This window comes from Streptopelia decaocto, assembly GCF_964273445.1.
Source record: "Streptopelia decaocto genome assembly, chromosome: 5".
NCBI classification, from domain to species: domain Eukaryota; kingdom Metazoa; phylum Chordata; class Aves; order Columbiformes; family Columbidae; genus Streptopelia; species Streptopelia decaocto.
The window spans coordinates 36,802,897-36,828,240 of NC_138659.1; the positions used below are offsets into that span (position 1 = coordinate 36,802,897).

The following is a 25,344-nucleotide window of genomic DNA, read 5'->3' on the forward strand; positions in this document are numbered from 1 at the left end:
CCCAGGGCAGAGTAGAGGGGCAGGAGAACCTCTCTGACCTACTGACCACCCCCTTCTAACCCACCCCAGGTACCATTGGCTTCCTGGCCACAAGGGCCCAGTGCTGGCTCATGGTAAAAACAAACTCTGAAACCAAAAAATAATATGGACATACTCAAAGATCTTGCCATTTCATCTGAATACAGGAAACATTTGTTGTCCCACTGTCAGAGCAACTCCAGCCTTTCACATGAAGTCAGTCAGCAGCCTTTATTTCTTTGAGAAGCATAAAGCAGCAGTTCTGCCATTACCATCAGAAACTGCTATAATCAAAGATTATTAAATAAAAATCAACATTTTTATATCCCCATTAGACGGCTCCAAAGATTTGCTTAAGTTCTCTGCAAGCCCCAGCTTCAGACCGATGTGCTATTCTGAAACAGCCTTTTTAGACAACTAGAATAAACGACAGTGGGTTATTCAGAACTGCAGCATGCAGCAGTGTTGGTAACAGCACGATCGTCCATCCTGTGGATAATGGAAAAAGTCCCCAGCAATGCTAAGAATCACATTGATTAAATAATGATTGCTCAGAAGTTGTCTTGGAGGCCGGCCATAATTTCTTTTTAGTCTGTCACTGGAACAGAACATAAGAGAAAGCGAGTAGACTGTGGGTCAGGGCGAGAGGGACCCCAGGTACTGAATCATGTTTGGGGGATAAAACATACAGAGAGAAGCTCAAACACACCGAGTAAAGGGTCACTATAGTTTGTATAAAGCTCAGTTTCTCGTACTGTTAGAGAAATGTAGCATTTCTCATTTCCCCTTCCAGCTGCAGGTAGCGCTGGCTGCCCCAGATCGCTCCCACCATCACAGAAACCGCTCTTCATTTTCTATGGTATTTGTTTAAATTCTTCTGCCACGGAACCCCCAGCACACGCAAACAGAGGTGGCGATGCCTTTAACTTGGTCACAACTCATCGCATCAACATTTTTAAGTCCTTAATGAAAAGCACGAGGAGCTCTAAAAGGAAATCTCACCTTTGACTTCCAAAGCAGTAGAAGTTATATTTAATTACAAGTTCCAATTGTGTGCCCGTTTACTTCTGCAAAGCCCAATTTCTTGTCTTGTTGGTCCAGGCAGGGGGGAAAGATAGCTGTATTGTACCCCTCATGGCCTCAGGATCAAATAAAACATTTAATTTGGCTTCATTCAGCGATTCTCAGACTTGAAGTGCTGGAGCCTGTGCTGCCAGCTCCCTACAAACATTCTTGTCTTCTCGGTTTGGCTCTGGTCTTGTACCACCACAATGTGACCTGCCTATGGCAAACTAAAATTAAGGTTGTGCTTGGAAGTGCCAGCAGCGCGAAGCAGAGTTTTCCTTGCAAAACCTGGGAAAAATGCATAGAGAAAAAGATGATGTTTGAAGAGATGTTTTAAGAAAATCAGCTGCAGCGAGAATCTTTTAATTTGCCTCGTTGATTGTACAGATGCTATTTTGCTCATGACAGGCTTCGGAATGAAAGCAGGTTCACAAATTCCTGAAGGAATGATGAAAAGTTGCAGTGTTTTGCAGAGGATCCTGCAAGAGACAGTAAACCAGCCCTCTCTGCTGAAACAGAGCTGCTGGTTTGCTAAAGCTCCTGCCATATGTTTAATTACCACTAAAAGTCTTTAAACAAACTTAAGTGGTTCCCCGAAGTAATGAGGGAGAGACCTAATTCACAACCGGTTTGCATAATCAACTGAATGGATACTCCTCATGCAAACGAGAGAATACAGGAAGGATAAAAACTGCTGTGACTGTTTTCAAACATTCCTGCAAAAGACTCGTCAAGCGTGGTTTGGAAAGGAGTGTTGAAGTTATTACTGGAAATTCATGCAGGGAAAAAAGTAGTACAGCCAAATATCAGGCATCTCCTATTTATTACTGGCCCAAACCATGTTTCCTTCTCTTTTATAACAAACATAAGTCAAACAAAAGATCAACAGCTGCAATTTATAGCTTTCTTAGGGCCACTAAAATAGTTCTTACACGTATAATTCTTCCCTAAGCAATAAACGTAACATTTACATTGTCTCCACAAATATCTTTTGTCCTAAGTATGCCAGGCTCTGATAAAATTATGGATGATAAATTTGAAGGAAATTTCACTTGTGACTTATTTTATTTGTATCCTGCCATTTCAATTGAAGTTGGGAATTGATGAGAGCGTTCTGTGCCTTGGAGAGGAAACATTCTTAGCTCTGATGCCAAGTAAGTTTATTAATTTAGATAAACTCTAAGACGAACACTATCATCTCTAGATAGAACTGGTCCTCCAATATTAAGATCTGAGGCAAAGCCCAAGGCTTTATTTGATAGAAAAAGAAACTGTAAACAATGCTTCTGATCTATATATCAGGACTTATCTATATCCAGTTCAAGAAAATGACACTTAAATTATGATAGCCAAATTAATAGCTACTCTTTACCAAGCAGGGGAAATGTCTGTTCAGATCTTAAAATACTGCGAGTGATAAGGACCAGAATAAAATATACGTGACTGACAGCAAAGGTTAATTGCAACGCTGTCCAGGCTCAGCGCCCCAGGAGAGTCACAACTTGAAGAGTGACGTTGCTAATAGGAATAATAATAACGACGATTGGTGATGGAGGATGACAATGAAGTAGCCCACGGGTGAGCATGTTATTCTTTTCCACTCTGTTCCTATCAGCAAGGGATTTCACACCTTGTTTCCTTCCAGTGTAGGGCATGAGAACATTAAAAGTGGCATCTATCGAGCCTCTACAGCTCTCCAAGTTCTAAAGAAGGAATGGCCAGCTGGACTGCAAAGAAGTTTAGGAGAGAAAAGAGACTGAAGCTGAAGGGAATGACAAGGCTGGAGCTTGTCAATAATTACACTAACGAAAGAAGATCAGGAAGAGCCCGAGGAGAAAAAAGAGAAAAGTTGTCAAACACACAAAAATTAATCCCCAAAACTGAAACCTCACACATCCCAAAATATAAAAGATGGGAATGTCAGTGGGAAAGGAAGAGAAGACCACGTACACTCCAGAAACATCCTTGACAAGGACATGGGGCTGATGGGACAGCTCGCCCTTGCTACGCCAGGGCTCCGACCCTGTGCGTCTATTTGTGGAAGAGAAAGAGTATCGACCTGCTGTCCAAGCAGCTGAAAAGCCCCTCGCTTTCCCAGGAATGAAACTTTACCATTTCTACGAGATGAACAACCCAAATTTAGAGCCTACTGTGTGCTACACATCACCTCCCGTAGTTGGAGGCCAGCGTACCAAGTAGGGCAATGTTTGTCAGCAGAGACAAAGCTGCAGGTAGAGGTGCCACAGCTTTATCCATTGGTGATTAAAACACCCAGAGCACATCCAGCGCTGGCTGAAAACCAGTCCACCCAGATTAGCCCTCCCAGTCTAACTAAAATTCATGACCACGGTGTTTACTGTCATGATTGCAGAGTCTTGCATCTGGGCAAGAACAACTCCAGGTTCCAGTATAAGTTGGGGAACGAGCTGTTGGAGAGCAGTGTACGGGAAAGGGACACCTGGGGGTCCTGGGGACAGCAGGGTGAGCATGAGCCAGCACTGGGCCCTTGTGGCCAGGAAGGCCAATGGTACCTGGGGTGGGTTAGAAGGGGGTGGTCAGTAGGTCAGAGAGGTTCTCCTGCCCCTCTGCTCTGCCCTGGGGAGACCACACCTGGAATATTGCGTCCAGTTGTGGCCCCTCAGTTCCAGAAGAGGAGACTGAAGGGTGAACTCATTCATGTTTACAGATATATATAAAGGGTGAGTGTCAGGAGGATGGAGCCAGGCTCTTCTCAGTGACAACCAATGATAGGACAAGGGGCAATGGGTACAAACTGGAACACAAAAGGTTCCACTTAAATTTGAGAAGAAACTTGTTCCCAGTGAGGGTGGCAGAGCCTGGCCCAGGCTGCCCAGGGAGGTTGTGGAGTCTCCTTCTCTGCAGACATTCCAACCCGCCTGGACACCTTCCTGTGTAACCTCATCTGGGTGTTCCTGCTCCATGGGGGGATTGCACTGGATGAGCTTTCCAGGTTCCTTCCAAGCTCTCACATTCTGTGATTCTGTGACTGTGGTATTACCGTATATACAAAGCAAGAGTAATGTATGCTCAGTGTTACAGTATACACTACTGTTATTGAGAACTCTGCTGCAAGATCTATTTTAACATAGTTCTGCTTAAGCTTATTTATTTTGGGATACAAAATGTAATCCCTGGTGCAGAGCTGCTTCTCACCTTAAAATAATTAAGGTCATCTTTCAAAACAGAATTGCAATCTGCAATGATTGATCAATCTATTTCTTTATGTGGATTACTTAAGTCACCCCATCTCCGCTAGCATTTGAAATCAAAGCCTCTACAGGGCTCTCACCCACACAATGCAAGCAGACAAGCTGCACACACACTGGAAGTTTGGGAATCTCCTACAGCTTTCCCCAGTAAACAAAAAGATGCACCGAGAAAAGTCTTCGCTCGCAGAAGCAGAAATCTGGCCAAATTCTCCTTGTGCAAACCGAAATGGACAGATCAGCTGAAATTTTTAAGCCTTTCCCATAGGAAGTACAGGACTTGTCAGGAAAACAGTAATAGACAGCGTTTATCTTTAGTTACAGTTTGTGTTGTGGAAAAGAAAATCATTCCAGTGGGAGTTCTTTGGAGGAGAAATTACCAACTCATTTCTCTGTTTGTATTGTTCCTTTTCATACATTTAAGAACTATTCCTTCCCACTGTGCCAACAGATCAAAACAAATGTGCTACATTAAGGTGGTATTAAAGTTCCACAGTATGAGCAGATTCCATTGATTTTCTTTTCTTTGGCAATCTTATTTAACAGATTACAAACAGGCCGGTTAAGTAGGAGCCTTTTTTGTACACAAAATCACCGTTCAGGGAGTGCTTACCAAAAAGAGTGTGCATGCTTTACTCTTGATGGAAAATGAAACTGATATGGGGCAGACACCGGTAATATTTACAGGAGCAACAGCAAAATCGGCATAATCAATTCATTCTCTGTATGCTATTCAAGTAGTAAACCTTCGTCTAAACTACATTGATCCAGTGCTAACCTGTTTGCTCTAAGGAATGTAATTAATTCAAGTGTCATGGGAGATAGGTGCTCCAAATTATTAATGATCTACTAAGACGACTGAAACACAGTGAACTGAAAGAAAGCTACTTATGGTTCACCCTCATGAAATGCCGGTCTGCTCTGATCACGAACGAGACAGCAAGAAGGAATGTGGCATGGTATGAACATCTATATCAAGAATACAATGGTGTTTATTCTTTCATTGACAGCCTGAACTGATTTAAGCTCCTGTATTCCATCAGCATTTCAGCCACACTTAAACATTGCAGTGTCTCACTTCCATGCATCAGACATCAGAAGGGAATTTGGAATCCAGTGTTGGGTACTCAGAACTAAATAAAACACACACAAAAGATTTAAAATGTCTTCAAAAATGCCAATTCAATCCCTGCATTCAGCACCCAGCTGCTCTGAGCCAGCCCAGCTCTCTCTCAGATGGGTCACTTCTATCTCCTCAGGAAACAGGGCCCCAAACCTCTTTTTGGGGTCTGTAATGCTAAAATGATTCAATTTTTTTCCTGAAGTGCTTATTGCTCATGATTTGGGATGAACGGGCAAGATCTTGGATTCACGGATTTCAGAGAAAAGGCTCCCAGAGCTTGGTGGCCTCTGATCTCTCCTGTCCAGCGAATCTCAGACCGAACTGCAGAATCTCAAAAGGGCAGAGGGACAACAGCTATTTCTGGCCTTCCAAGGTAGTTTAGCGGCCTGGTGGTTAAGACAGATTCTGGGAAAACAGGTTAAGCAAATGCTGAGTCTTCTAAGACGTACAGGAGAACGGGAATGCCCGTCAGTATTTTCTGGGTATCACAAAGAGAGTGTGACAGGGATACCGCGATGCGGTTGCTCTGCTTCAGCCATCCTAAAAATATAATCAAAACTGGGAGCCTGGGAACCGCCCCTGGATGACTGACAATTTAATACCGACCTGCTGGATCCCAAAGGGCTCTGTAAACTGGGCACCGAGCTGCTCTGTTTTGCCAAGACTTGGGCAGAACCACATTTCTGAAGTGCCGGGTGAATATTTTCAGGACGAGACATTTGTATTTGGAGGTCTGAATTCTGCTAAAATCACACAATCCAGAGTAAGACAATACAATGGAGCTTCCTGTTTTATCTGTATAAATGAAGTGACACACACTTGCATAAGCCAAAAATAAATAGCACAGAAGGCTGCTTCTTTCTTCGAACAAAAGTCATACATATTTATTTCTAACTTCTCCCTCTGAAATGAAAAGACATGAATTTTGCCTTGAAATCCCAACCAAACATACCACAACTTGTGAAAACAATTTGAGCTTGATATAGTTTTTTATTTGCACATCATTCCTTTGCCCACTAAGCCTCATTACCAGGGAAATAAAAATATTTCCCTGACTACTCAATTAATGCATATTTAATTGTCTGTTGTTGTGCTGTTAACAGTGACGGGTGGTAGGTCACATTATTCCAAGGTCGGAGAAAAACCACAAGCCTGTTAATGCTCCAGGTTATAAATCAGAACAACAGCAGCCTGGGAAGCACAGCTGAGCATTTTAAACAATCAAGAGCATTATAAGGCATGAAAAGGTGTCAGCCGGGCCACAGCGCTAAATGGAACGCTGTGCTGCTTAGTGAAGGCATCGGGAGGGCTGTATTAATTTGGATGGAATAAGCAGCCCCCCAAAGTCACAAGGTGTCACCATGACTGTCACCACACAGCATTAGGCAGTTAAATGAGCCTCAGGGCTCAGAATACAGAAACCTCAGCTACTTAGTGCCATAGCAACATTGTTAAACGTCTCTTAGACCCTTTACTAATGACACAGGGGAAAAAAAAGAGCAGGAAAACTAATTAAAACACCAGAAATTTAAGGTGCAAGGGACCACAGACATTTCAAATGAATAAAAAAGGTGTTCAACAGACTTCACAGATGATGATAATGGCTAAAAATCTTTGTTCACAACAGAACTTACCTGACTAATCTTATTGATAATGAAATGTCTCGAGTACCGTTCACAACTTCTGAAGCAAATTCACTGGCTGAAATTGCAAAGACTGAACTTTCTCAGGTAAGTACGAAACACCAGTGGTACTGACATGGCTTGTTAATGTGTCTTTATACTGGAAGGCTCCAAATTAAACAACCTGCTCCACAGTCAAATTGTCAGTGCAACCCTGTGCTTGAGGAACAGGCTCAAACTACTCGAGATCCCACACAACCTGAATCACCCTGTGGCCCTATGACTGCTGTTCATAAACCCCAACCACAAAAATGTATAAACGCCAAACATTCTTGTTGTAACTGAAGAGAAAGGTTCCGCCCTCTCCACACACTAATAAAGTCTTTTCCATTTAAATTCCTTTCAAATTTTAAATAAAGCAGCAAACACAGAAAAAGTTGTACAGAATAAATGCAAAAGCTCACTGTAAGTGTATGTGACGCGAATGGGTAGTTTCAAACAGCCCACTTTTGAATGCAAATAAATCACTTCTTGTATGTTACTGCCATTTAAATTAAATTGCACCTGCCTGTGGAATTAACTTTGTGATCTTAGGAAAACTGAAACAAGTTCTTCATTCCAATAATGAGCTTTCTGTAGACACTGATAGAATCGCTCAAAAAAGCAAACGTGACAACAAGCCGCAGGTGACTTAGTTTGGGGAGCACTAGGTTTGTAATGGTAGGATTTGTTTTTTCCCTAAAAAGTTGTTCATGGAATTCTACGGACTTGTTGAAACAAACGTCCGTGTCCGTAGAACAGTTTGCCAGGTCAGCAACTACTGTAAATGAGCCCCTGGCCCAGGAGGAGCCCGTCAAACAGCACAAAGTCCGGATGAGCTACAAATCAAAGATGTTGCGCAAAGCCACACGGAAGCCTGGCCAATTGATCAAAACCAGTTTCCTAGCATGGAAAACGTTCAATGGGTTTCATGTGTTTGTAAAATAAAAGCAAAGAACTTATTCCATGTGGCAAGCCCAGGTATTCTGCTGGACAGTTTTAAGAAGAAAGGTGCTCCAACCACGGGCAGAAAATATCATAACAGAAGAAAACAGCTGCGGCCAGGTGGGAGAGAGCGATGAAGGCCCTGAAGCAAGCAGCAGAAAAGGCAGCACACACAAGTGTGACCGCGTTTCACTGTGAGAACAATTAACACACACGCCTGTGGATACAAAACTCCAGAAAAAAACCCATATGGTGTTGAGAGAGGAAAGCAGATAATGAGCTAGCAGGGGAGTGGATTCTTAAGTGTGTGTTGTTGTTACAGCAAGAATATCCAGCACCAAAGCGTCAAGCAACCTGCTGCTGTTTTGCTCGTCTTTCTGCTTGTCAAGTGGCTGCTGTACTGCTGACAACTGTTCGCTCATTGAGAAATGATGAGGTTCATGGCAGCGTCAGGCAATTGCAAACACCTTTCATTGATGTCGCAACACCTCTTTGGGCTCTAATTACTTGATTTCCTTGTGGGATACTCTTAATTTTTTCTTAAAACAAAACAAAAACCTCAACAACGAAAACCAAAACACAAACCAAACAAGACACCACTAAAAAAATGCTCAAACTCTGCATCTCATTCCAATTACTTCTGAGAACGCTGCTGTTCGTATTTGTATTCGCACACCCTCTGCCAGCATGGGTCAGAGCCAACACTAACGAAACCCTCCACGGCTTATTTTTTGGTGGATTTTAAACAGTTGAGCTTCAAAAGCCACATCTCACCTTATGTACAACCATTTCGTGTTAAGCAGCATGCTGTGATTAACTGGGTTTGTATTACAAAAGCACCTATTATCTTCTGAGTGTTGAAACGGATACAGTTAAGTTCTAAGACAATGAATCTCTCAATGAAAGGAAGAAGAAATACCCTTTCAGTAGCTTTTTTTATGCCCCAGACAGAATTTCAGCAGCATATGATAGTCCAAAACAGTACACAAGTCTCTTATTTAAATCTTCAGATTTCACAGCCAGAAGTTAAGAGATTAAAACAACTGAATGTGTAGCTATCAAGAATGGAGAGTAGTTCACAAGTAACAAAGTTACAAATATTAAGATAAATTATGGAAGATAACCATAACCAGATTTTTAATGGAAAAGGTGTAGGTTCTGTCATAGTCACTTCATATTGCCACAGATTTGAATAAAGGCGGTAAAACTTTCTCAATACTTGGAGGAAAATATAAAAAATGTGAGTAAATACTGAGTAGCAAGGCAAACCAATAAAGTGAAGCAGCTAAAACAGGGAACAGAACATGCCCCAGAAATAATGCAGAAGATTTTCTTGTGCTGCGGTGAGGACGGGGTGAGCAGGGTGCAAACCACAGAGCTTTCAAGATCGCTCCATAGTGAACTGACAAAGATTTCTGTGCTTCAAACCTCAACGCTGCCCTCTAGAACAGCCCAGATAATGTGGATATATTGCTTTACACCCGCCCTTATACACTGTAATTTTAAGGTCAGATACAGAAAGCCGTCTCTTCCATCTAAGCTGTTATTCTACAGCAGAACCGCTGCATTCTCATGTACCTTACACAATATTCAGCCGTGGTAAATTCCTCCCTTGGGATTGTTGCAAACTTCCAGAAAAACCTAATTCTATTGCCTCTGCTTGATAAATAAATACATATCACTAAACAGCCCTCCATTTTTTTAGTATGGAAATTGAAAATCACAGTTTTGTTACACTACGCACAAACACGAGCAGTAGTTTGTTGGGTTGTGGGGTCACTGCATGCCTGACAACTGCAAATACAGACAACCTAGAAATATCTGCCTATAAAAAGGTTTATTTTTTTAGGAGCAGTAGGAATACCCATTAATAAAAAGGTTCTAAAGTGGCGTGGGCAGTTTTCCAGATTTTTCTTGAGGGCTTAAAAATATTGAAGCTGGGGCAGTGCTTTCATCTGTCAGTTCTGAATAAGGCGCAATGCATTTATTTAACTAGATAAGGCCCAAATCTCTACCAGAGCTGCCTGTGTGACTGATCTTTAGGAGGAGGTAAGAAGGAAGACTGATTATTTAACAGCACAGAGAAGAAATAGAAGATGCACATATCTGAATAACGAAAAACCTTGACTGCATAGGTTCTTGTTGAAGAATAACAAAAAGGCAGATGTAGCAGCAAGGCCACTTGGCTTCAAGATCAAAGGATATTACTCCAGTGATACACACGCTTTATCTACACAAACTTACTGCAGATTACAGACATATTTGATCAAGAGCCATACAAAAGCTCCTACAATTAGACTACTTCAAGTGCCTAAATACATACTGTAACAGCCCATTTTGTTCACCTTCCCCAGGAAACTCACCCCGTCTGGTCTGCCATCCGAGGCCGTGACAATCAGAATATAGCGATCGGTGCTTTCTCTGTCCAAGGGCTTGCCTAAGGCCAGCAGGCCAGAACTAGGAATAAAACAAAAACCACATGTTATCACAACAGTTCAAAGATGTCTAACAAGCACTTTTGTTCCACTACTCTTGCCATACACAAACGTTTTCCTTTCAGCAAGTTAATGAGCTTTTATAGGCTTTATGACAACTGAAAGCAGGCTAATGTAGGCACGAATGCTGTGGCAAACAAATCGGGATATTGTGATTATTGATTTTAAAAAGGCAATTTTAGAAAGATAATGAATGAAGGGCTATTTGGAAGCCACATACACAAAAAATAACACTAACGGGATTTTACAGAAATGCTGTTTGAAAGTGCAAATTCCTGTAACTGCTGACAAATAGAAAAATTGGATGTTTTTATCTAGGATGACAGGAGTTCCTGATGCCGAAGCCTGGAAGGCAGCTGGAGGCGTATGTCGCAACCCAAAGATCCCATCGAGAACTCAAGCCTTTTGTATTACTGTTGAGCTCACAATCCCGTCTAACCAAGCTAAACTCCGCCTAACTGACCTGGCACAAACAGTACTGCCAGGACCAGTCCTAGAGCTCTAGGCTTCATTTACAAGGTTTTGGTGTCTACTGGAACCTGGTCAAGTATGTAACAAACTGACACCTCTCTGGGTAGGAACAACCCCAGGTTCCAGTATAAGTTGGGGAATGACCTATTAGAGAGCACTGTAGGGGAAATGGACCTGGGGGTCCTGGGGACAGCAGGGTGAGCATGAGCCAGCACTGGGCCCTTGTGGCCAGGAAGGCCAATGGTACCTGGGGTGGATTAGAAGGGGGTGGTCAGTAGGTCAGAGAGGTTCTCCTGCCCCTCTACTCTGCCCTGGGGAGACCACACCTGGAATATTGTGTCCAGTTGTGGCCCCTCAGTTCAGGAAGGACAGGGAACTGCTGGAGAGAGTCCAGCGCAGGGCACCAAGATGCTGAAGGGAGTGGAGCATCTCCCGTGTGAGGAAAGGCTGAGGGAGCTGGGGCTCTGGAGCTGGAGAAGAGGAGACTGAGGGGTGACCTCATTCATGTTTACAGATATATAAAGGGGGAGTGTCAGGAGGATGGAGCCAGGCTCTCCTTGGTGACAACCAATGACAGGACAAGGGGTAATGGTTCAAACTGGAACGCAAAAGTTTCCACTTAAATTTGAGAAGAAACTTGTTCATGGTGAGGGTGGCAGAGCCTGGCCCAGGCTGCCCAGGGAGGTTGTGGAGTCTCCTTCTCTGCAGACATTCCAACCTGCCTGGACACCTTCCTGTGTAACCTCATCTGGGTGTTCCTGCTCCATGGGGGGATTGGACTGGATGAGCTTTCCAGGTCCCTTCCAACCCCTCACATTCTGTGATTCTGTGAACACCACCCAGTCCATAGGCCATTTAACAAATACGCACCAGAAAGAGGTTTTATTAAAACAAAGTCAAACCAAGAAGTCCTACTGGACTATGAGGTCTCACCAGCTGTACTTGCCCAGAACGCTTGGCTGTGTATCACCTGTACAGAATGATGTTTTTTCCCTACAATATTTCTGCAGAGTTTCTGCTGTAATTTCTTACTCTCAAAGAAGATCTCAGCAGACTGGTTCCCAGCCCAGCTTTTGGACGCTGTTTTCCGCAGCGGTAAATGCCAACACTTCTGGCAAGCTGTTTCTTCAAACACGTATCACGGAAATAAGGGGAAACAGCAAGTGGGAGCGTAACCCTCCCCAAGCTCGGGAATCAAGGAAAAGCATATTTCAGGAGATGCTACATTCAATGGTTATTAACCGTGGTTAACGTGTGCAAGACAGACTTGCGCACAGATGGAAGGAGAAAGGAAAGCGTGGTACACAGAGTGTTACCAACCATGAAATGGAAAATGAAACCACCAGGATCACCTTCCTTCCCAAGCAGGACTTGGGATGCTGAAGGTTCAGCACAGGCCTCTGCTCCAGGGGAAATTATTGCTCTGAGGGCCAAAGGGCACATGGAAGAGTCGAGTGTAACAGCAGAGCCAGGGACACACCTCAGAAAGTTTGTGTGTGTATTTAGATATTTTTTTTTAATATATAGCCATATATTTAATAATACAAATATATGTAGATATAGATGTGGCTATAATGATATCAACTATATTAAAAAAATATATAGAATCACAGAAGGGACCCAGAAGGATCATCGAGTGCAACTCCTGTCCCTGCAGAGGATGGCCTGAAAATTCACACTATCCGTCAAAGGAAGCAATGTGGAAAAAATATAAATGCTTCAAAAAAGGGTATCTTGCTTACTCTGAAAAACAAATCCAAGGTTTTCAGTTAAATAATGTCTACAAGGAGTCCTTTTTGAAAACCATTTGCCAGCTACTCAAATACAGACATTTATTTTTGCCTCTACCAGCAAAACAAGACCAAGAAACCAACAACAAACCAGCTCCCCTCTCCCACAGCTCTGTATCCTACAGCAGCCGTATAGCATTAAAACACATGTATGCATACATATATAAATATTAAAATTACATACATAAATTACATTATACATATTTTATATTTACATGTGTGCACATACTAATATATATATGCAATTTTAGCTATTCGCATTAGTGTCATGATAACTGGACTACTAATAATTGTTTTATTAGGCTATTGAGACTTTAATTAGACTAACCATAAATTCCTACCTTTACACGTATACATGGCTCACAATAGGGCACTGAGTGTAAAGGCAGTGGGTGGGTTTGCAGCAACGAACCCTGTAATTTGTGTGCGACAAATTAATAACACTGACTATCTCAGTTTTGCTTCCAGTCCCATGTACTGTCTTCTGCTAAGGAGTATTTGGCTGAGGTCAATTAACATTATTGTTATATTACTGAAGACCATTTAACTTTTAAACGAAACTTTTTATAATTTATAAACAGCAGATGTTGAAGCAGCAGCAGCAGCTCTACTGAGAAAGGTATTAACTCCCTTTGAGGGCTGAACAAAGTCAGATGTATTATTAACTGCCATGAGCTACTAAACCTTGTGCTGTATTTTAGCAATTCTCTTATTTCCAGGTGTTTCTGCAAATTAATGAGCTATCACAATAAATCATAGACAGTTGTATTGCCAAAGAAGAAAGAATAAAATCACCTCACAGTCCTCATATTGAGGGTAAAAGAGATCTAGCAGGTAGATGTGAAACTGGTAATATTCAGTACTCAAGCTGCCAGTTAGGGAATTATACAGGGATTAACTGACATGCTCCAGGATGGAATAATCCAGATGAGAATAAGAGAGAAAATCACGTTCGTGGTCTCTGCCTTGGCCTTAAGGTATCTAAAAATTTATTTATGTAACACTAAGATAAATTCCTGTAGCCTTAATATGCCACTCACATTAACTGTATGTGTTAATATTAATCCTACTTTCATCCCCTGTGAAGACATTACAGCACCTAGAAAAACACGTGCAAAAGGCTGAAGAAAACTTCGCACAAACCATTTCCAGGAAAACAGACTCCGGGAGAGCAGGGACGAGACAACACTTCAAAGAGCTCGCTCTCCTTTCTACCGAGAGGCAACAGATCAAAAAGACAAATGCACAGGAGTTTGTGCTGAAACCCCTGATGTGCCGGGATGCTCAGATCAGAGGCTGGGGGGTTTGGGGGTGTCAGGCTGCCCAGGATGGGCCACTGAGGCTGGGTGGGATGCAGGAGGTGACACCTGTGACGCTGCCCGTGGACACAGAGCCCGCCAGGGATTTCTTACCTGTTTTCTGACTGAATTCAGAGCTGTGAATTCACACACGACTTCTGGGTCTGGCCGCGCTGTTTCCATCCAAAGCTGGACAGAACAGGAGCTGCCAAGGACCCCACTTCTCAAATACCTTCACGCCGTGGGTTTGGCAGGCCACAAGTTGGCCCGAATTCACACACATTTTTTAAGTCTCTCTGGTATGGAGATTTTTATGATGCAATGTGATAAGCACAAACTACACAGAACAACTACCTGCTGAGTAATCCCCCTACAGAGCATCTCTTGCTCCTCATGGTTCTTGTTCCAAAGGTCCTAGAGCAGGTCAGACAGAGTTTCTCCATGTTCAAGGGTGGATTTCTAGTGTTGCTTGTGCAGAAAACCCAACAAATCTGCACTGGAGCTACGACCCCTTGGGCTCCCTCTGAGCTGGTGAACAAAGCAAAGCTTCCCTGATCCACAGAGAAAAGTCCAGTCCTAAGCAACAAAGCCAAGCCCAACAGCTTTTCCTGCTCTTCCCACCTCCAGGAAAAAGTCTCCTCTCTCCAAGCTGTCCTTGTCTGACAAGTGTTTATTACTAGTGCACCCATCAGTCTTCACGGATAAGAACATGAGCATCTCTTGGGATCTTCCTTGGCTTATTTTTAACATTGTTTCATAAGTGATTTAATTCTCTGTATATGGGAGATTTATCACAGCCAGTAACCCGGAGCTTAGTCAGAATATACAGACCTGTTTCAGTACCATCTCTCCTTCACACCTAACTAGAACTATTTTTTGCAACTATACCCACACCATGAACAAATAAGCCCCAGGTTACTTATGTCGTATCATCTACCCAAGCTCCCTTCTTCCTGCAAAGAAGATACTTCAGAGTGTATAAAATAACTGATTAGGTGAAATAAAGAAGAGAGTGGTGGGACAGGCACAGACCTACCTAGTGCTTGTCATTTCATAAGGTGCCCTCTCTTCCTCACTCTATTTAAGCTGGTAATCAATTTAAGGAGAAGAGATTTTAAAACAATGCTCAAAAGACTTTCTATTACAGACTAAAATGCTCGAAGGCAGGAAACTAAAGCAAAAATTGTCCCTTTCATTATTTCAGAGCTGACATGTATAAGGTTTTAATTAATCCCTGGTCACTCTTTTAAATAGAGTGTTTCCACCTCGCTGAGTTATACCTACGGAAGTGTTTTCAATAAATAAATAGTCCTCTGTGAAAAATTCCAGAGTGCAATATCATTCACAGAGCTCTTACAAATATCTAAGAGCCAAGCGAAGGAAGAGCTGCGTCTGTCTGACTACAAGCTGCTTCTTTTGCTCTCAGCCCACATATTCACTTGACTGAGACGTTACAAGTCTATTTTCTAAGGGTTTTCCACTTACCTTTGAGAGAGATTAAAAACTTGTTGAGGATCTCCATTCTGAATGAGGTATCTTATAGGGTCACCCTCTCTATCAAAAGCCTTGAGGAGAAAAGAGGATAAAATGCAGTCAGTTACAAAGCTTTCTCTTATTTCATCCACTTTATAAACTGGAAAATTAACCCCTGAAGTTCTCTTAAAGTTTTCTACAGGAAGGACACTCATGTCTCTGTTTCTAAGGCAAAGGTGGGAATTACAGATGGGCTACTTAAAACAAAGCTGTAGCACATCAAAATTCTTACCCTACAGAGAAATGACGATATCCTGAATACAGATTTTCAGATTACTGCTACACATGAACACTGAGCACCCTAAGTATGAAATTCAGACTTTATTCAATTACTTTTATTTTTGTGCAGCTACACTGATTAGACCGAACACTGTGTTTCCTTTGTTCCTATTCTTTATTTCCACTTCTTATCCAGATCCTTCTTTCTGGTAGTTTATCAGAATCCAAATCCTTTTGCTGATGCTCCACCGAGTAGCGTAGCACCCAATAATTTGCTTTTGGGGGCATGAAGATCAGGATGAGACCTTCCAGAACGACTATTAACTGCACCAAAACAAGTATATTCCACCTACTAGCTGACAAAGCAGCTTTTCAGAAGTTGAGCAAACTACTTTCAGAATCTGAGTAAGCTCCTTTTGAAATTCAGCTTTGGCTGATCTATTTCCCAAAGTGGCTGTGTAATTGTTACTTTTTTTGTCAAGCGCACACACACCTTTTCCACAAAAAGACTGGAGGGTGCTATTCAATGAAAATATCACCTACTGAACTGTCTTGCAGATCTGACTATTTAGCATTCAAAATCTAAAGTGATTAAGCACATTATTGCAAGGAAAATAATAACAGCATTGCCATGAGAACTGCAAGAACGCCAACCAACACGTTCAAAGAAGGGCAGATAGGATTTAACAGGAGACAAGTCAAAATCAGAAGGAAGGTAAGGAGAGTACACTTTTGTGTTTCTCATCTTTCAACCATCATCCTTTTTCATATCTATTTTCCACAAGCATTTCCTGCAGACCACAGTTGAGAACTGTGTCTCTTTGGGCTGAACATCTGGAAAAGAAAAAGCAAGCAGGAATACATGGGGACAGAGTCAGAAAAAGTTCAGGCAGAAGTGTAACAGAAACAGAAAAGGATGCAAAAGATAACAAAGAAATGTTTAAATGACAGAGGAAACCTGAGGAACGTGGTACCTTGTCCCAATATAAAAGCAGAAAGGGCGATGTTGAGAAGGTCAAAGAGGCGACACTTGTTGCGCTTCAGCTGCAATCAAGCGGCTAACAAAATTAACTGTGGCAACAAAGGGGTAAAAGATGAGAACAGGGAAAGAATAAAGCAAAGAATATGTTCATAAATCGAGCATCTTGAAATCATCTGCGGAAATTAAAGCCTGATGAAACTCATCCTAGTGTATAAAAACGTGGGCTGAAGCAATCTCAAAGCCATTAGCGGTTTTGTTTGAAAACTCAGGGAGGACAAATGCGCTGAAGGGCAAATGCAAGGTCCATCTTACACAGAGGAACGAGCCAGGACATCGCAGACCAGGCAGGTAAAGCTCAGTTCCCAGAAAACCACTAACAACCACATTACTTGTAAGCACCTGTGACGACACGTGAGTGTCAGGAGGATGGAGCCAGGCTCCCCTCGGTGACAACCAATGATAGGACAAGGGGTAATGGGGGGTTGTGGAGCCTCCTTCTCTGCAGATATTCCAACCCGCCTGGACACCTTCCTGTGTAACCTCATCTGGGTGTTCCTGCTCCATGGGGGGATTGCACTGGATGAGCTTTCCAGGTCCCTTCCAACCCCTGACATTCTGTGATTCTGTGACAATATGGAGATGGATAACACAAAACTAAATTTCTCAAGAACAAAGCATACCAAAGCAATCTCATCTTTTACAATGGGACAACAGGCCTTGTAATGAGGGAAACAGCTGTGGATGTAAAAAAGCATCTCGGCCACAGTGAGGCTTTCCGCACAAACAAACTGAGACAACACAGTCTCCAAATGGAAGAGGGGATTAAGCAAGAAGAAAACTGCTCATAAAAGACAGACAGCAGTGGATAACATTTAGTATTGACTAAATGCTGCAGAGGGGTGTATACTTATTCCAGTACCAATCAATATTTTCGTTAACACCATCAGTTACAAAATAGAAAATCTGTTTGTAACGTCCACGGATGGCCCTGAGCGACAGGAGGTGCGAGGCTGAGAGCGGAATTCAGAACTTCTTATGCTGAAGGTACAAACGGTCAAAATTTGACTCGGTAAAGACAAGTTGAAAATTGTTAGCCAAGAATACAGAATTACGCAAATACCGGCTGCAGAAAATCTGACTCGCTGGCATCTATGGGACTGTCACAGAGCCTAAACCAAGCAGAACTGCATGGCTGCTGCTGCCTCCAGTGGTCCTCTGTGGTGTTCTCACCTTACCCGCAGGGGTCCTGTCCTCACCTCACATTTCAGGCTGTATCTCAGAGGTTTCATTATGCTTGACATTCACTCCTAACAAACCACGAGACTTCCCAGCCGACAGAAAATCAAAGACTGGTTCTACCTCATTTCATTTTCTCCTCATGTCCAAAGAAAATGTACCTTTCAATCAACGTACTTAAAAAATAAATCAGGGGAAGAAGTTTAGCACTGCTTCAAAAACCTCCTGTTTTCTTTAAAACTAAAGATCAGCCAGTTATTATGTACCTAAGGAAAACACAGAAGACTCGCACATGCGAAAAGAGCGATCTATACCCATTAGTGTACCAGATCAATGGTGTACAGCGACTTCATAAGCTGCACACAATGATTTCACGTTGCTTCCTTGTTCGGCACTTAACCGGACCACAATAATGGTCTGATTTGTTTTGCAGACTCCCAGAAAAATGACACTATTTGCATTACGTTAATTAATTACAGCTGGCAGAATATGAAGCAATAAACACCTGCCAGGCATGCAATAAACTCTTAGGTTTATTTACAAATTAATACTGTGGAGATCATTTAATATCGCATAACTTAATCTCAAGTGTTGTTAATTAAAACACCAGTCACAATCCACTGCTCACAGCAGAAAATAAATAATAGTGCAATAAAAAAATACGATTTTCCATCATCTGCATGGAAAATTTTAACAGAAAAGAAGAAAAATTTGTTTTTAGAACACGTATTTTAACGACTAATAGGCAAATTTAAACCAGCTGCAATTACATTGTTTCTGATGGTGATGTTCTGCAGATCCTCAGACTGGGTAACTTGGGAATATTTAAAATACTTGAAGTAACTTACTTGCTTGCTCTCTCCCAGTTGTTGTAATCCTCCTACTGTATGCAACACTAATAAAGTGTAATTAAGAGAGTCATAAAGGCCCAACCTCTGAACCCTCCTGCACCAACCAAGCCACATCTCAAGTCCCAAACACTTTCTGTATTGCTAAAACTATTCATGAACAAAAAAGTCAGCGTGAAAATTCATGTGAGGTCTGATAGCATTCCATACTACCTGTGGAACACCAGCAGTACCTTAAGCTATTGTTAAAATTTCACAAAAAACCCAAGATGACTATTTGGTAACTTTCTATTTGCCTGGAAAAGGCCTTTTCCTGTTTCATACCCCGTTTATGAATGTTTAAAATGTCCTGGCCAATTTTACACCGAGATTAAAAAAAAAGATGAAGACAGAAATATACTCCACACAATATAAATCCTTTCATACAGATGGGTGTATTAATGCAGAATGAGGCAGATGAACGAGCACTATGAAGATAAAGCATCCGCGTTTCAGGCCCAGGAACACGGCCCTATGAGAGATACAGTCCTTGACTCATCCACCAAGATAGAGCCAAAGATATTGGTGATTTAACAATTAAGTATTCTCCATCAACTGTCTAGCTGAATTCAAGTCATGTATAGCATGTTGGTGATATAATATAAATCTACATAGCAATAGCCATAAGTAAAAGACAGCATTTTCTATGCATTTCCAAAGCTCTTAAAACTAACTGACGTATCTCACTCTTTCCCAAACTGGTCATTTTTGGGTATCTTGGGCATGCAGCATTTGAAAAGGAAAAAAAACCCAAAACTCTAGGTAAAATATTTGGGGTTAAGTGAAACATTAAAGCAGATTATTCCAACAATGAGGTTCACTTCCTACCCACATTTCAATTACGTCAAATCCTTCAACGCTAAAACCTGCTACAAGTTTTTCTGCCTCCAAAGATCCTTCAGCCAGATATTCCAGCACCTGCCCAGTCAATACAAATGGTTCTGTTCTCAGCATCTCCCCAGCAGGGAGGAAAAGGCTCCTGACCAGTATGGCTCTTCAGTTCCGAACCCAGTGCAGGCCTTACAGAAATGCCAGAAATTAATCTGCAGCACTGAGCTAAATGAGTCGTCCTCCCTTCAGTGCAGGTGACTGTATCAGCTTAACCATCCGTAACAATCTCCATCTTTCATCAGCGAATTATTTTAATAGAAACTTCCCCATTCACCTGCATCAATTAGAGTTCCTTTCTTTCACACATATTTGATTTAGATTATTCTTTTTTTCTGTGCATTGACTGAATGTGCAAAACACGCAGCGCCATACACTGATTAAGAGCCGCCCTGATTCCACTGAGTTCAACAGAGCTGCGCTGACTTACAGCAGGTCCGCCTGTTGCTCTCGATCGTTTCTGTTTAGCTCAAGTACCTCGAGTCTTCTTCTTCTGAACAGCTTTATATAAAGTCTGCATAACGCTGCAACGTTCACAAGAGAACCACGTGCTGTGCTGAGTTTATTGCTTTAGACTTGAGGCTATAATTATTTCATAACAATATTAAGTTCCTGATCTCCAAAAAAAACCATGTGAAGAGTTGTAATTTATCTACCCATTTTGCACAGCTGGCTTACAAGATGTGTGGCCAGAACACAACACAGCAAAAGCTTAGGGAACAGTAAATAAGGTAGGAAAAAGCTGATATATAATATTAACCACACAGCAGCACACAGAGCCGGGCTCTGCAAACTCTGGCAATGCAGCATTATTTATAAGCAATACTGGACTAACGTGCTTTCACGGCTTCCACTTGCCGAGCTGTATTGGGTGGTCAGTCAGTGTAGGGACCTCTGATTTTGTCAGCCTGTTAACAGCACTCGTTACAAATACCAAGTGCAGGAAATACCTTCAGATGCTTTTCAGAAACGACAGGGCGTCAAAATTCTTACTGAAACTCCATGTGAATTAGGTGCAGAATGTCCTAAGCTACTCTGATTTCCTAGCAAACATCTACATAAAGATTTTAACATAAGAAATTACAGACCTTTCAAGTTTTGAGCCATTCATGGAATTATTTTCTCATATGCAGCCTTTTAGCATACATAAATACCTGAAGGGAAGTAACTGCCTGAAGGGCAGTTCTAGCCAGGTGGGGATTGGTCTCTTCTCCCAGGCAGTCAGCAATAGGACAAGGGGCCATGGGCTTCAACTCTGCCAGGGGAAATTGAGGCTGGAGATGAGAAAGCAATTCTGTGCAGAGAGAGTGGTCAGGCATTGGAATGGCTGCCCAGGGAGGTGCTGGACTCACCGGCCCTGGAGGTTTTTAACCTGAGATTGGACATGGCACTTAGTGCCATGATCTAGTCAATGGGCTGGAGTTGGACCAAGGGTTGGACTTGATGATCTTTGAGGTCTTTTCCAACTCGGTCAATTCTGTGATTCTGTGATAACGCAAAAAGAAGGTTTAGAACTATCCAATTAAGCACTTTTCCTATAAGGCCCATGCAAAAGGGGCTGTTTATTAGGGGAACATCGCTACCTGCAGGTTCAACAGGACGGCTCCGATCCGCATGGCCTCGCTCACTTCCAGGCTGTACATCAGCTGGGGAAAGCGGGGAGGGCTCTGGTTGTTGGGCGGAAGGACTTCAATGTAAACAGTAGTAATGGAGCTCCTGCAACGAAAGAAAGAAAAATATAAAGTTAAAGCCAGTCAAAATCGATACATCAACACAAACAAGGCAACCACCACTTTCTGTTTTATACAATGCGTGTTCTTTGGCTCCAACAACCTCGCTTTGCTCCTTTCAAAGCTTCAGGACATATTTTTTTCATTCTGCATCAAAAATAAAGCAGGCTGCCACATTAACAGAAGAAAAGCTAAATAATTTCTTTAAAGTAGCCCAAGTGTTCTTTGAAAAACAAAGCACACTCCACATACAAAGACGACTGAAAATCCCCTGGTGATACCACGTCCTCTAGAAAAGCAGGATGAATCCTGAGAGGGGAACTGCTCCTGCCATGCACAACACGCACTTCTGGAGCATCCCCTTCGCTTTACTGCCTTTCTTCGGAAGAGATGGAATGCAAAAGGGTGACAAAGTGGATAACGTTGGGGAAGACTGATGTACACAACGCTGTACTACGCTCTCCGAAGGTGAGAGATTTCAAATCTGGCTTAAAGGGACTTTTCTCTTGCACCTTTGCTCTGTTACCCCCTCTGTCTTCTCTCCTGTTTGTTCTGGCATTGCCCCTGCCCCAGGATGGAACCCTGAGCCAGTGTTACAACACGGGCACACACCTCCGCTTAAGCCCTTTGACAAAACTGGGAAATCTCAGGCTTTAAGGCCTTTTTTTTTCCCTCCCCGGGGGGAGACAAATGAAAAACATGTACACACAATGAGCTGCTTCTTACAGGTCTAGCAAACTCCGAGCATTTTTAGAGACTCCTACCAGGAATTACCAGATAACTTACAGCTGAAACAGCTTCTCTGTTAAGAGTTCATTAACTACCAAAACACCATGCCACTGATCGATACTTTTAATTAGCTGTACGGGATTCTGACCAGGCACGGTCACTGCTGTGTTACAGATACTTCCCACCGCCCTTTGCCAGCAGGTTTTATAACCCTGCGCCACTGATGAGATGGCAAAGCCATCACTGCAATGCCGTGACAGATCTCGCTGGTTTAGGGGCTGCATCCTGCAGATAAGATCACGCCCCAAGACAACAAACCATGAATGCCCCTGTCCAGAAAGACAAATCCCACCCATCGGTCAGTGCTGCAGAAGGAGCTCCATCCCTAGGGACACTTCCACACGCAGAACCTGCCAGGAAAGGATTAAACCCAGCCCAGTGCAGTTATGCCTGGAAAAAAGGAGGAGGTGCTGGTGTAGGTTTTATCTGTTGCTCAGCATCTAAACTGATTTTAATTGGCAATAACTAATTTCCCCCAAGTCAAGTCTGTTTTGCCTATGACAGCCATTGGTAAGTGACCTCCCTGTCTTTACTGCAACCCACAAACTTTCTCGTCTTATTTTCTCCCTTGACCTGTTGAGGAGGGAGAATGAGAGTAAGGCTGGGAGGGCACCTAACAGCTGGCCAAGGTCAACGCACCACCTCTATATTAATAATATATACAAGTTGACCCTTCAGTGTCCGGCCTTTCCACCACCAGCCCAGCAAACATCCACCTGTGCCCCAAAGCCACCAGCTGGTCCAGGCAATCCCAGGCGTCCTGGTTGTGTCTGGAGCAAGTCCCGCGTTCGTGTCCATCTGCAAATCCAGCCAAGGATCTCCCTGCTTTGAATGTAACAGCCAGGTTCTTATTTGATTAAACCAAACTTGAACGAAAGCCATCAGGGAATGACAGAGCCTTCCATCTATCATATCCATGAGCATTTCAGAAGCTGAATTTGCAGGTCACTGCCTCAATGGATATAAACAAACCCGGTGTAATCAGGGGAAGATGGACAATTATAACTAAAGTCAATAATTCAGGGTAAATTACCCCCTCATAAACCACTGGCCACTGCTTGTATTCTTGTCTGGTTTAAAATACTCCTGCTTTCAGAACTGATGTTCCACACTCACATTGTTGAAGCAAAAGAAATACCATCACCAAATGCTCAACAATAATCACAATAAATTAGCAGACAAAATACCACTTGAGCCCTGGGGCTGCATATTTTCTTGGGATAGCTTCTGTTTAGGATACAAGTATCCAAATAGCTGCAGTTTATTGTGCATTTTTCTTCCACTGCTGAGTATTTAATTTACGCTGCATATTTTATTTCCTGATCCTGCTACCTCTTAGTAACACTAAGCTTATTTATTGTCTTTCAAGCTCTAAAAAAAACCCAAATGCGTGGTCAACAAGCCACTGACACTGTGCCCCTGTCTCGGCTTTAACTCTGTGTGCTTTCCACAGACAACTATATTATACACTGTATAATATATTTACATCTAAGTGGACCAACATATCTTTGGCCAAGCAACCCCTACATGCGCAACTCAAAATGTCTTTTTCCACTAAACATTTCAATAATCTCATGATCCAGCAGTTTCTAGATTGGACTTGATGCAGCAAATCACTGTTATCACCAAGTTATTTTCTTCCACTGTACAGGAATCTGAGGATAGTGACGAAGAAGTTAAGGTCTCAAATGAAATTGTTTGATTTTACAAATGTTGTTCTCTCTTGTCTTCATTTTTAAAAATAATATAAAGTGCTAATCTCCATATGCTTAATTTCAGTTCTAAAAAACTAAACTTCACAGTTCAAATTTATTCTTTGCATAAACAGACTTAAAATACTTAAGTGTACTTAAATATACCTTTATAAGTTACGTTAATGATGCTCACGAAAGAAACTTTCATAATACCCAGATAAGTACCTTGTTTCATGCATAGTCACCTGTCAAGAACTTAATGCTATACTATGCAAAAAAGCTACACAGGATGCAATTGATTTTAAATTTGTGCTCACAAAGGCTACCGGCTCCTGTTGGTTTACAGATCATGACAGTCAGCCTGGTATGTCCTGCAGCAGGATCCAGACTTGGGAAAAATGCTTAATACTTGAAATTACAGCAAAATCCTTCTTTGTTGATTGTACAGGGCACAAACCTTCCCATCTGCACAGATCGCCCATTCTAATTAGTCTCAAATTCTGGCTACCGCCTCCACCAAGGTAACGTCAACCACCCAGCCAAACGTGACAGCAAGAAGTTGACGGGAGCCCAAGTGCGAGGTGCCAACCACCTCTCGGCCAGAGGAACGGGCTCAGGAGATGCAGCTGGATGCTTGCCAAGACCTCTGAACCACAGCCCACGTGAGCTCTCCCCTGCACACAACCAGAGGCAGCTGCTCCAGGCACCACCAGCTGGTTCTTCAGCCTTCAAGAAACCATGCCAGGAAGGCAGCAAAAGCTTTGGATCGCAGAATCACAGAATGTGAGGGATTGGAAGGGACCTGGAAAGCTCATCCAGTGCAATCCCCCCATGAAGCAGGAACACCCAGATGAGGTTATACAGGAAGGTGTCCAGGCGGGTTGGAATGTCTGCAGAGAAGGAGACTCCTCAACCTCCCTGGGCAGCCTGGGCCAGGCTCTGTCTCATATTTAAGTGGAACCTCCTGTGTTCCAGTTTGCACCCATTACCCCTTGTCCTATCATTGGTTGTCACCGAGAAGAGCCTGGCCCTTTCCATACTGATCACCATGAATGAGTCACCCCTCAGACTCCTCTTCTCCAAGCTCCAGAGCCCCAGCTCCCTCAGCCTTTCCTCACACGGGAGATGCTCCACTCCCTTCAGCATCTTGGTGGCTGCACTGGACTCCCTCCAGCAGTTCCCTGTCCTGCTGGAACTGAGGGGCCACAACTGGACACAATATTCCACAAGGGCCCAGTGCTGGCTCATGGTCACCCTGCTGTCACCAGGACCCCCAGGTCCCTTTCCCCTACG

At 42.8% G+C, this 25,344-nt stretch overlaps 1 protein-coding gene across 1 annotated transcript in view; it reads right to left on the reverse strand.

Annotated features, from left to right (window-relative positions):
* Positions 1–25,344, reverse strand: part of PCDH15 (protocadherin related 15) — a gene marked incomplete at its 5' end in the record, with an annotated part of 282,792 nt that overhangs the window by 130,055 nt on the left and 127,393 nt on the right. The window contains 3 exons of the mRNA XM_082054177.1: positions 10,403–10,496; positions 15,579–15,658; positions 21,422–21,554. Of these exons, the coding sequence (XP_081910303.1) occupies positions 10,403–10,496; positions 15,579–15,658; positions 21,422–21,554 (307 nt within the window). The remainder of the gene's footprint in view (positions 1–10,402; positions 10,497–15,578; positions 15,659–21,421; positions 21,555–25,344) is intronic.